The 13,845-nt window shown below is 39.7% G+C and overlaps 1 protein-coding gene across 1 annotated transcript in view; it reads right to left on the reverse strand.

Moving 5' to 3' along the window:
* CDON (cell adhesion associated, oncogene regulated) overlaps positions 1–13,845 on the reverse strand; it is a 103,163-nt gene that overhangs the window by 66,118 nt on the left and 23,200 nt on the right. Inside the window, exons 3-6 of the mRNA XM_043451390.1 lie at positions 5,737–5,873; positions 3,694–3,966; positions 1,998–2,144; positions 837–980 (exon numbers count right to left, since the gene is read on the reverse strand). Coding sequence (XP_043307325.1) covers positions 837–980; positions 1,998–2,144; positions 3,694–3,966; positions 5,737–5,812 — 640 coding nt within the window. The 5' untranslated portion in view covers positions 5,813–5,873. The remainder of the gene's footprint in view (positions 1–836; positions 981–1,997; positions 2,145–3,693; positions 3,967–5,736; positions 5,874–13,845) is intronic.

Raw genomic sequence — 13,845 nt, forward strand, 5'->3', positions numbered from 1 at the left:
AATCATTAAGTATTCACTTCCACTTTCTTCCTTAGCAAAGCTGTGAGCATCTTCATCTTCCCATTTACTCTTTTTTATACTACAAGGTCCTATTTGGTAATGAAGCCATTTTCAGTTTAGAACTGACTTTAAAAGACTTGGGGATCCTTTAGGGCTACTTCTGAATTAATAGTTTTGAAAAGTCAAATTCACACCAAGCACATGGACAACTCCTTCACTGCGCTTTGACTACTGATCCAATCACAGCTTGACCACACTAAACTAAAAATCAGATATGAACTACTATATCTCAAAGAGAAGTGAGAAATATTTCTGCATAATTCAGTCAGCCACCAATTTGATTATCACTGATATAAAGTGATATTTGCTCTCCAATTTCTGTTTTTTTTTTTTTCTTTTTAAAGATTGTTTTTGCCATGGACCATTTTTAAAGTCTTTATTGAATTTGTTACAATAAATTTCTGCTGTTTGTGGTCTGGTGTTTGAATCTGAGACACATGGGATCTTAGCCCCCCGACCTGCATTGGATGGCAAGGTCTTAACCACTGGACCACCAGGGAAGTCTCTCTAATTTCTTTTTCTCTGAGCAAAAGGCAGAGTCCTCCACATGAATTCTACTCTGTCAATTCGACCAAAATTCTCTCCTGGAAAGCCATTATATTTGTATTAGTAAAACATGTACAGAATTATGCTATTTAGGCATGTAATTTTTTATAAGACTTTCTCATGATAAACAAACAGGATGTGAAAGAAAAATGAACTCCCATTTCCCAACTCTTCACGTGGAATGCTTCCAAGGACTCTCCCCAGTGACCATGATTCCCCCAAATACTTACGACTCACAAGGAGCTTTTGGCCAATGGGTTCAACTTTTAACTCATGTGTGACAGGATTAAAAGCTGCACATTTATAAGATCCTTTGTCCTCTAAGGATACATTCAAAATCTGAAGATTTCCTGATGGAAGGATTAGATAATTCTCTGAGGAAGGAAGGGAATGCAGTTAGGCTTCTCTCTTTAAGAAGGACACCAGTTAAAACTCACAAAGGTTGATAGTTACGCTTTAAATGTAGACATGACACAAGCAGCTGATAAGTAATTAGGGAAAAAACATTAAATGAAGGAAAAGGAAAGCCAAGACAGGGAAAAAAAGTCAACAGCACTTGAGTAACAAAACCAGGCCCATGACTACAGACCACTCACTGAGAAAACCAAAAGCACAAGAAACATATTTGGACAAAGACACAATGACCACAGTTATCACCTGGGGCAAACCTCTGCCTATAGCACTGACCACCCAGTATTCAATCATGTCTTCATTCCTTTCTTCTCAACAGTATGCACTGACAGTCTACTTTCTGCCAACAGCCTGGGCCCAAGCAATACAACAATGAAGCAAGCAGATAGAGCAAACCCTGCACTCACACGGCCAGCATTCCAGTGCAGGGACGGGGTAGCCAAGACAGAGGCAAATAAAGAGCAAGCAACCACTGATATAATACAGTGCTACAGAAAAGATGAAGCTGAATCGGGGGACAGAGAAAACACGGCATATCATTTTAGATAGAGCCATGACAGCGACCTTGAAGGAAATATTATCGGAGTAAATTCCTGAACAGGTTGAAGGAGTGAGCCTGAGAGGTGCGGGGTTGTAATTATTTCCTTTTTAATTTTTACTTTTTGGCTGCACCCCTGAGCATACAGGATCTGAGTTCCCTGACCAGGGACTGAATCCTCGCCCCCTGCGTTGGAAGCCCAGAGTCTTAACCCCTGGACCACCTGGGAATTTCCTATAATCATTTCTATCCTGTACTCTATATTGTGTTCTATCTTAAACTATAACCATTTGTTCTAGTCTCTTCCACTTGACTCTCAAGAGGAGAGACAATGTGTCTCAAGTATTTTTGTGTCCACGGCCCCCAGCACACAGAGCTTAAAGGAAGCTGGTGAATGACATTTGTTCCACGGGTGTCACTGGCTTTTCATTAGAGTTCTCACCTGTGGACTGCTTCAGCCACTTTCCCCGGATCTTATAGCGCACTTCAGCTTTGGGGTTACTATCTGGTACCTTGCAGCCAATGAAACCGGTACTCTTTTCTTCTGCCGTAATAACATGTTTTGTGGATGCACCAAAATCACCAAGAACTAAAATAGATAAGTAAATAAGTAGACAGATCAATAAATAAATGCAAACTTGAACTCTCTTCCCCAAAGGAAAGTTTAAAACCAGAAACAACACTGGCACCACAGCTGTTTGTGGCAGCTAATCCCAGTTTCCGGAGTAGCAGAATCTTTTTATCTCAGTAAGCAGTTGGGATAGAGGTACACGGTTGAGGGCTGGGGCTTAGTCATGGCACCTTTTTTGAGAAGTCAGTGCTTCCGGGAGACTACAAGACAAGCAAACTGTTCCTGAAACATTAGGGAGAACTATAAAGCATAACTGTTCCCCATTCTGTCAAGACGAATCCTTTTTAATCCAGTCTCTCATCACAGCTCCCTTTCCCTATGCATCTTTATTCTGTTTGTAGCCAGGCACATGGCAATAAAATTGTTTACACAAGAATGAACCTAGGACATAGGGAAAAACAAAAACAATGTATCATTTGAATTTCCAGGGAGAGAATCAAGTCTCCTGCATTGCAGGCAGATTCTTTACTGTCTGAGCCACTGGGGAAGCCCCAAATATACTATTAGTCCTTTTTTTTTTTAACTTGTATGTAGGGGGAGAGGGGTGGCAATTTTAGTTCCCCAGACCAGGGATGGAACTCGGGCCCCTTGCAGTGGAAGCACTGAGTCTTAACCACTGCCAAGGACGTGCCCTAACTAGGTCTCAATTTCTCCCAGTTTAAGTTTACTACAGATGGAGCCAGCATGGAAGCGCTCTTTATTATGGCCAATAGTGAAAGCCTCTGCAGCCTGCCCCTAGGAATTCAGCCCTCCAGAGTGTGACTTGGAGCTGTCCATGGGTCACAGCTCTACAAAAACATTTACTCTTCTCAGTTATGACAAACTCACTACTCCTGGGGAATCCAGATTTGTTGTGTAAATAGGGGTGCCCTCACAAAGACGTTTTCCATTACTGGAAGCCATCACCATTTGAAAGGCAGATGGCTCAAACTTACTAAGAAAACCACACAGTCTAGATTTTCCGTAAGTTCAATACTCAACATTCCTTTCTTTGCCGTTATTTTCCCCCCTCCGCACTTGTTTAACCTGGTTTCAATTAAATAAACTAAAATCACTCTGTAATCAAAATAAATAAAACAATTAGATTTGAGAAAAAGATAAAGGACTGCATGAAATAACTGCGTCAAAGCAGACAACAGCTGTTGTTGCTGATATTAAGAACTTTAAAATACAAGGATATTCAATTTCATGTTAGAAAATTGTCCTAGTTAGGACAATTTAATTTTCACATAATAATTTTATGTGATAAATAAATAAATATGAAAATAAATAATATTTTCACAAAATAATTTTCACATCCCTTATTACAATGGAAGACACCAAGCTAGGCTCACAGAGGTTCAAGTATCATTCCCCTGGGGTTAAACACAACAAATGTCAAGGCTGGGATGAGAACTCATATGTGTCTTACTCCAAAGCCCATGCTCCTTCCACGACTCAAACAATGCAGGTGCCAAGAGTAATTTCAGGAAAAAGCATCTATCACAGGGACAACAATTAAACTCACCTGCAGTGGATATGGTTGCAGGACCACTCAGGATGGCACCAATGCTGTTGTTGGCAATGCACTGGTAATAACCCGCAAGTGAGGGGTTAAGAGAAAGGATAGTCAACGTGCCCTGATGAACCTTAATCTGCTCCACGTTTCTGTCCAACCTTTTTCCATTATGCAACCATGAGATGTGAGCGGTCACAGGTTTAGCAGAGCAATGCAGTGCTACAGGTCCACCAGGTTTCTGGACAGCAGACAATGGCTCAGAAACAAAATAAGGTGGCAAGTCTGCAAGGGAACGCTCCCCGTGTACAAAGGGGTGGAGGTGGGGGAGGGAATGGGAGAGGAGGGGAGAGAGAAAGAAGAGCACATTTAATACACTTACTGGCAATCCCTTTATAACAAAAGGCAATCCCTTTCCGCATCTATATGTTATGGTCCTTAAGAGCTTGTGTAAGTTCTAGGAGCAGCTTTACATTTGAAAAGAAACAAGGCGATGTCCTGATATAGAACATAACAATTAGAACAGTACAGATAACAATCCTTATGATCTAAATAAACAAAATACTAATTCTGTAAATGAGAAATGGTAAGCTGCTCTTTGAAAGAAGTAGTTTTTAAAAACTGGAAATTAGGCATCTGAAAAAGAGAAGATGACTTTCAAAATAAAGAGAATTCTCTTCCATATTACCAACAGGATTTGACTTTAAGAGCAAATTATTTTATCAATAAAGATTATGGTACTTCTTGATTTGGCTTCCCTGGTGGCTCAATGGTAAAGAACCTGACTGCCGATGCAGGGGGCAGAGGTTTGATCCCTGGGTGGGAAAGATCTCCTGGAGAAGGAAAAGGCAATCCATTCCAATATTCTTGCTTGGGAAATCTCATGGACAGAGGAGCCTGGCAGGCTATAGTCCATGGAGTTGCAAAAGAGTCGGACACAACTTAGCGACTAAACAATAACAACAACTCCTTAACTACTTCTCTTTAATATAAATCATGTTCAACTTTTAAGAAAGCAGAAGTAGAAAGTCAGGAAGCCACACTGAAATACAAAACCTATCCTTTCTGGGATGTAAGGATAAATGGGGTATCAATCTGAACATTTTTATTTGGTTTTTGGAATAGTTTCATTTGTTATGTCTATTCTTCCAGGAATTTGGGAGAGAGAGGTTCTTGCACTCAAGTATCAAAACAGATCCCTCTCCTCCACCCATAAAAGAGGATGGGGGAGGAATCCTGTTAATCTGGTATAATAAAATACTTAAAAGAAAAAACACAATAAATTGTTGAATCTACTTTTATAGGGTATTTTACCAGAAATAAAGATTAAGGGAAATGCTCAGCTGAATCTGAGGTTGCTATTTAGCCCAACAAAAAACAGAAATAAAACCACTAAATCAATTTTCCCTTACTAAATCAAACACAGTTACATAGTATTTTTAACAAAGATAATAAATAGATATTAATAAACATCACTGTATTTGTATATACTTCTATATAAATCTTCACACAAATCTAAAATAAAAAGAAATGCATATGGGCCATGTATCAGCCTTGGGCTTATATATACATTTAATAATAAACACATTTAAGCTTTTCAGTAATGCAAAGAGATAATAAATTAGGCAAGGTCATGAGACCTGGGATTCAAACCAAGTTCTCTCATTCCAAGTTGAGTATTCTTACATACTGATTCTAAAACTACTCCTTGGTGGTATATAGTCAGCACTTTATTCCTATTATAATTTCCAAATTCAGAAATCTGTAACATATCCTCATTGGAAAAAAAGCACGATCAGAAAATATTTATTTTTAAGGCAACAAAAGGAATAAATTACAAGGACAATGATGGGAAGGACTGTGAGTGCCTAGAAGCACTACTAAGAAATCCTTGAATTGTTTAATTAAAGTTTTTAAAATCGTTCCGCTGGTCAAACAAATCTTAGAAACGTCTTTAGAAACCATTACTATTGGCAAAGCATTAAAGTTGAAGCTTTTCATAGGGTTAAGATGAGGGCAAGCTTCAGCCCAAAAGTTCCCATTCTCTCTTCTTACCTGGACTCACAGAAGCGCAGGGCATCAGGAGAGTCACGAACAGCAGCGTCTGTAAGGGTCTAGAATCTGGATGCATAGCGCCAGATTACAGACGCGGGCAGGGCAGACTTCCAGGGCAAAACCCAGGCTTTGGCTCACTAAGAGACATAGGGGGAAAAAAAAAAAAGAAGGAAATTCTAAAGTACAAGAACAGTTGAAATCTATTCTCTGAAGAGCCAAAGTCCTGCACGTGGTAGCCGCCTTCAATTTCGCAAGCTTCATATAGACTGCATCAAATACAAGGCATTTAATGATCCACATCTTCCCAGTTCACAAAATAATCTGCAGACATTAAAGTTGTAAGTTCCGCTCATTCTTCCAAGATACTAAGACACTTATTTTATACGGACCCAATCATTCCAAATGAATCCATTACGGCCTTTCGCCCATTTCTGTTTGTACAACTCACAACCACCTAAAACTCAACCAAAACGCATTCCTTCTCTACATTCCTTAAGATACAAACAATAACAAAAACAACAAAATTATAACTAACGTTTATACAGTGTTTAGTACGGGCCAGACACCATCTCAGTGCTTTTCATATATTAACTGAACCTTTGCAACACCACTATGAGCTAGGTAGGTACTCCTGGTTTTCTTCCCTTTTTTCAGATGGGGACTCATGGATCGCACAGAGAAAGCCAAGGGCAGACTTGGGTGGGGACTGAGCCTTCTGCAGAACATGCGAAGACCACTGTGGTGAGAGTGGGATGAGCCAGAAAAAGAGCAGAGAGGAAAGCCAGGCTAGATCCCACCCAGTTTCAAAAGCCATGGTGAAGATGTTGGCATTTATTCTCAAGGCAACGGCGGGCCCTTGGAGGACTCAGAGAAGAGAGTAATGGGGTCTCATTATGCTTTAAGAGGACTGGCTGGAGGACAGACGAGACTGAAGTGGGGCAGGAACGGAGGAGTGTGAACAAGCTGGTGGAAGCACTGCGTTAGTGGCTGCCTGTCTTGTATTTGATGCACTCTATATAAAGCTTGCAAAATGGTGGGCAGCCACTGAATCCAGTGATTCACAGGATTAAGATGAAGAAAAGCTTCAGTCCCCCAAACTGCCATTCTCTCTTCTTACCTGGACTCACCAACTCCTGAGCAGAGTTGGGAGAGTAACATACAGCAGTGTCTCCAAGAGTTCAGAATTTGGATCTGAATAATTGAATTTTCAATGGACCAAGCTGCTTCATTCAAAGAGCTGTTTACCTTTTCTCATTTATAGAATTAGTATTTTGTCTCATTTATGTCACAAGGATTCTCTCATCTATACTGCCCTGTTAAACTCTGTATCAGGACATTGCCTTATTTCTTTTAAAATATAAGACTGTTTCTAGAACTTTTACAAGCTCCAAGGACCAAAACATATAGATGTAATAAGGGACTGCCTTTCATTGGTCTATAGGGTGCATCAGATACAACAGAGGCAGTCACTGAATCACTAGATTCAAAGCAGACTCTAAAGGCAAATCAACAGAATCTGTTGAAGGCTTGGGTAGAGAAGGCGAGATAAAGAGATGTCAGAATAACTCTTAGCTTTTGATGTAACAGAATAAAGTTCTGTTTCCTGAAATGGGGAGGGCTAGAGAGGGGAAAACAGCTGAAGAAGAGGTTGCTCAATAGCTATGCTTTGGCCATCTGGATCTTCACGACCCAGGGATCAGACCTGGGTTTCCTACATTGCTGGCAGATTCTTTTACCGTCTGAGCCACCAGGGAAGCCCATTGCTATAAATGGCAGCAGAAAAATCGAACTGCTAAGGATGGATAGTTGACAGCCATGGAAATATTGGGTTTTGTGGGGTCTTTTTTTTTTTTTTTTTTCTTTTTTTAATATAGAAATCCTATAACACATTAACAAAGCTAAAAAGGAAGTTTCACATAACCCAGCACTGGTAAAGATGTGGGTAAAAATCACTATAATATCTCATTGGTGGAAATAAAATCGGTAAACTCCTTTCAGAAGGAAAATTATTCATTCATTCAGCAAGTATTTATTGAATTTTTTTTTACAGTTTTTTCATTATTTTTTAATTGAAGGATAATTGCTTTATAGAATTTTGTTGTTTTCTGTCAAACCTCAACATGAATCAGCCATAGGTATATATATATATATATATATCTCCCCTCCCTTTTGAACCTCCCTTTGAATGTTTACTATATGCTGGGTACTATTCTAGGAACTGGGGTTACAGCACCTTAAATACATATGTAAGTAAAAAATAATGGACAAAAAAATGTATACATTACATTCTGTGTGAGAGATGAACAATAAACCAGACAAATAAATTAGGAATATTCACAAGGTCCATGCCATTCTCCAGATATGCTTTATTCCTTCTCCTCTGTGCTAACTCTATACCCTGGTCACTGCCTACCACTGCACTCACTACTCTGTTCTGCAATTTATCTGGTTACACAACCGTGTCCTCTTTAAAGGCAAGAATGATGCCATATTGAACTTTGCAAATTCTAATGCCTAGCAGAAAAGAGGCACTTGATGTTTCTGAAAATGAAAGGAATACCTTCATAGAATGTAATTCCCAGAAGTACCTTAACAAAGTAGTATTTAATGAGAACTGTTATCTTAACTGAATTCTGTGTGACCTAGCTATATTTTTATTCCTTCATTCACTTATTAATTCATAGATATGATTTCAAAAATCAGCAAACATACAGTAAGTACCTACTGTATACCAAGTATAATTGCTAGGCTAGAGATCCAAAGAGTGGTTATTTTGATGACAAATTCCACTTCCCATATTCCTGCTTGGCCAGGATACAGAATTTGTGACTACAGAACACAACAAAATGTAAGGCCAGAGCTACACTAATGACCTTTCAGTAGTGAGAATTCTACATGTATACTTATTTGTGAAAAGAAAGGTTAACTCTAACCACTGATAAAACTGGGTATAGTAACCCAAGGCAAGGCATTTTAAGAATGTCTTTGAATACATCAAGTACTTCTCAGGATCTGCTTGCTTCTTCTCTACACCACAGACTCCAAAATCTCCAAGTTGCAAACTCAAGTTCATCTACTATCAGTTCAAGGACTTCCTTTTACCTGTTTCCTTGATGAGCTCTTTTAAAAGTGGGAGAAAATACTACAGTACCACTCACCGGCAGAAAGGGCCAGCTGTGTGAAGGCCTTTTTTGGTTTATTTGAATTCTCCCCTGTTTCAAGGGCAGGAACTGACATACCGCTGCTGGGCAGTCAAGGCAAAGTAAACATTCAAACAACTTGTTAACAGCATACACTTTCCTGAGACGATGAGGACAAGGAGGAGGGTTTCTTCCTCTTGCCAAATCTTTCCTCAACTATTTATTTATTGAAAAGCAGTGAAACAAATTCCAGAGTCAACTTGAACCCCAGCATGGGATCTGGTGAGTTACTTTACAGCTGTCCTTTAGAACGTCACAGCTCATTATTGCTACCTAAACACTATGGCACAGGAATATGCCCATGTTTCTATGAGGCTAACACTCTGTCAGTTAATTCGGGTGGCTGGAGAGGAATTACAACCCTAACAGTTACTGACTAAATATTTGTTGACTTGGTTTATATTTATCCCTGGCAGGCCTGCTCAGCTTGTTGAGAACTGTGATATTCAGAATAAGGACCTGGATTCCGTTGCCCTACTCATCAGGTAGCCTGAAATTATACTCAACAGCCACCAAGGGCAACCTAGGTCCAACCTCACAAACAAACATCCCTGATCACAAGAAGAGTAACAGACAGCCCAAGTGCTGCTCCTTGAGTCCTGACCTAAAGATTAGCTAGTACCTCCCGAGTTTCAGGGCTTTCTCTAAGCCCTTCCCGCATGCCTACAGAGAAGGCAATTTGTCTTCCATTACAAACTGTACTTTAAAGCCATCCCAGGCTGAGGAGAATTTCTGTCGGCAAGGGGAAACTAAAGGTATGCTTCATCTCAGAATAAGAAAGGAAATAGTTCCCTAACATTTATTTAACTTATTGTTCAGGCTGTGAACTTGCTGCTTTTATAACCCCTTTTCAACACGCTGCCAGAATAATCCTTTGGGAAAAGTCTTTCCTGAATTTCTAGATTTGACTCCTCTGTTTCTGAAGGAACGCCTCTGCTTTCCTAAGGATGATCAAAGCAGCCTCTCTGCATTATCCCCTCCCTAGACTCCTGTATCAGATGTTCTTAGAGTTTTCTTTGAGGCTTAGGGAATAACTGTGATTAATTTGTGAACAAAAAATTCGGCTTTGGGATCAGTATTGTTCTTCAAAACAGAACATTCTTAGTTTTCTTTTTTAAAGGCATCTTCTTCATAAAATAGTAATTTCCTTCCTTAAAAAAAAATTCTTATTTTCAAATTATTTCAAAGCATCCTATTTCTCAACTGTGGAGGGAAAAAAATGACATTTTGGCAATAACTAAACAAAAGAAAAAATACTTAAAATTTTTTTTTACTAGATACTGCTTAATTCTGCACAATTTTAGTTATGGAAGTCAAAAACCTTTTTCTAAACCCATTGAACCACCTTGACCTTAATCACAAGCAACTTTAAATCTCTCCAAGTTTTCTTCATTCTGAATATCTGAGTAATTTAGCTAAGCAAACAATATTTCCTACACAGACTTCTCAGAGAATCTTACTTTTTCCAAGAAATATTCATTCAATCAATTAATTCCATATGGAGGGTATTTACTTGGGGCAAGATCCTGGGAGAGGTACAAAGATGAGGAAGATGCAGAAGGCGTAATTTCTGAGCTAAAGGATACTGCAGTCTCATTTGGAAAAGAGGGCTTGAATTCATTAACTCTGAAATAAAGAAAAATATAATAAGTAAATGAGAATGTAAAAAGTATTGAAAGAGGTCAAAGCAGAGGACTCCATCCTTCATTTGACAAACGTTAAGTGCCTCCCTACCCCGTGTCAGGGGCTGTGCTGTCCTGGGAACTCAGCCAGGGGTGAAACAAGCGGGACAGCTGCCTTCAAGATGCTTCAAATCAGGTGAGGACAGGTGACAACTCGAGAAGCCCTTCCAATACTGACTCACCTACCAGAACAACTAAACTTGCTGCCACAAGGGCCCTGCAAGGTTACTGCATGTGTGGGTGGCTTCTTTTTTTCTCTTTCTTTTTTAAATTATGAAAGAATGGTAACACGCTTACAGGAGATTTGGAAAATATGAAACAAAGTTACATACAGTTTCACTATATATTACAGTTAATTTTAAGTATTAAGATTTTTAGTTGGAGTTTCTTCAATATCAAACTCTCAAAAATTAACAGAATGAACATACGGAAAAGTAGAAGATTACAGTAGACCTGAAAAGCACCATGAACCAACTCAACAGAATCAAGATTTATTCAATTTTCACACAACAGTAGGATACAAATTCTACTCAAATTTCCATAGACTATAAACTAGGAGACACTGGAACACATCCAAGGACGTGAAACAAGATGCAAAAATTTCATGGTCTAAATATTGAAATCACAGAGTCTATTCTCTTATCACTGTGGAATTATGTTAGAAGTCAATATCAAAAGATATTTGAAAATACCCCACATAGTTTCAAATGCAATGCAACATTTACCAAGAGAGATCTTTGACTTGACCATTGAAATCCTCAATAAAGTTAGAAGACTGAGAAAACAGAGGGTGATTGCAGAGAAGAAAGCATTTAAATGAGAAATTAATACCAAAGACACTTTAAAAACCCCATGTATTTGGAAATTAAATGTCCAGTTTTAAATGATGGCTGTACCTAAGGAGTGGATGGCTTCTTTCTATTTGGTATAAATTTTTATATAACTTTTTCAATCAGAAACTAAACAATGGAATTTGGACAGCTGTGGGCAAAGATACACCCACCCGTTTATATGATGCCACAGTTTTTATCAGAAACTATCTAGAGGAATTTGAATGGCCTGCTATATTTATTTGGATATTTTGTGAACAGATACCAAAAAACAAAGGATGGTAAATGTTTAATCTTCTGCCTGCAGCAGGAGTACATCATTTTCACGACTATGGAATACTCTGGTGCTTAGCCTTTATTCTGCCATCAGGGGCTTTTGTGTGCTATGACTTTAAGTGCCATGTGGAATGGAAGGTAACTACATGCTTTAAAGAACTTCCTGTCTCCAAGTCCACTTCCCGGACTCCCCCACCTCTGCAGGACTTCCTCACCAGCCCTCCTTCACCAGCCAGCACCCTCAAGTCTTCTCTTTCTCCTTTGCGAAATGAAATAAACTCATTGCAACATATTGAGGAAGAAACTATCTGTTTGCTTTCAAAATATTGTTTATCACCTACACAAATTGGTTTTTATTGCTAAGTTGATTTACTTTTCTATCTGTGAAAATAGTTTAGCTCTCCTGGTTTGGGATGGAACATGTCATGACTTTTTCCCCCATCAAAATCAATGGAAACAGTTTTCACTAAGAAGCAAGGCTTTTAGTGGAATTATCTGGCAGTCTGTGGTTAGGATTCGGCGCTTTCACTGCTGGGGCCCATGGTTCAATCCTTGGTTGGGGAACTAAGATCCTGTAAGCCACAGGGTGTGGCCAAAAAAAAAAGAGAAGATAAGGAAGCAAGGCTTTTAGGGTATACAAGTTTTCAGGAATTAAAGTAGGTAAGGAGGGGTTAGATGAGCCACAGAATAAAGCAAGCACAGGTGCTACTGGAAAAACAGAAGTGTCACCCAACCAAGACTCAGAGGCTGAGAAGACATCCCAGAGGATACAAGATTAGTTGAGTCAGGTGGAGAAGTTTGGGGGCAGGGAGAAAAAGCAAGGGGAGTGGCATATTCCAAGCAGAAGGAAGAGTGTGTGCACAGAATTAGAGACACAAAGAGTAAGGAAGAATAGACTAGAGTGGACAGTTAGGACAGGGAGACAACAAGGCCACATAGGTGAGTAGATGCCAGAGTATCAAGAACAAAATAAATCAGGTTATAGCGTTTGGCTTTTTCCCCCCGAGTCGAGTATTAACAGCTTTTAGGCAGCAAGAGTCAAGATCAGACTTGTGCCTTTGACAAACCATTTACCCTGCCATGTGGAGAAAGGCTGAAGAGGGTTTAGGAGGCTGTTGTGAAAAGGAAAGGGGACCTGTACTAGAGAGATAACAGGGGATACATGTGAAAGATTTTTTTTTTTTAATGTTAAGACATGGACAAGTTCAAAAGCTATTTAGGAGGTGGGACTGATGGAACTTGGGTAGTGAACGATGTGAACTGGGAAGGAATACATCTCTTAGACATCTTTGGAATCCATTGTCCGCTCACTTCTGTTTCCCTTTGGCTTCAGCCATAAATAAAGGCATTGAGGCTGTTGTCCAGATTTCGGACGTGGAAGAGTGTGTGGATGAGTGCCTTCACTAAGACAGGAAATGCACGAGAAACAGCAGGGCTTTCAGTGGTTTGTTGTTGTTGTTTGGAGTTAGCAGGGAATGAAAAGGATGCATCTTAAGATGTGGAACTAACAAGCTGAGTTGGATCTAAGAGAAACTCTAGGAAAGACCTAGCAGGCAAGCTGAAAAGCTAAAGAGAGATGAGGGAGGCAAGGGCAGACAGAGAAACTGTGATTCCCTAAGGGGGAAGGAGTCTCGGGCTAAAACCTAAAAATGAAATAAAATCAACTTTAAAGGGGTACCAATTCCTCTCTCAAAAATAATGCTCATGATCAATGCTACTGATTAAAAGTTTTTTGTCTTAACAAAAGAGGAAAAGACAGAAAATTATATTCCAGGGATGGAATCAGACACTCAAGACATCTTAAAAATGAGTTCCCAAATGTCCCTGGACTTTCACGCCCCCGTATACCTTTCAAAGGTACCAACCACGGTTTAGGGTAACCAGACACATTCCTTCCCTGCAGCCTTTGATCAGTGACAGTCTTCAGGCTGCCCACATGGGGTCCCAAGAAATAAGAGCAACAGCCGGCAGGCATCCTTCAGTGGTCTGACTGGAGGCGTGGGTGGGGGCAGGAGGAGGGGGAGGGAAGGAGAAGGGAAGAAAGAGCCCTCCTAAGTCCAGTGGCAGCAAATACAGCTTCTAAGAGGCAACATGTTCCTCTCTGGGGGCTATTCTCAGGGC

The sequence above is a fragment of the Cervus canadensis genome, chromosome 29 (genome assembly GCF_019320065.1).
Source record: "Cervus canadensis isolate Bull #8, Minnesota chromosome 29, ASM1932006v1, whole genome shotgun sequence".
NCBI lineage: Eukaryota > Metazoa > Chordata > Mammalia > Artiodactyla > Cervidae > Cervus > Cervus canadensis.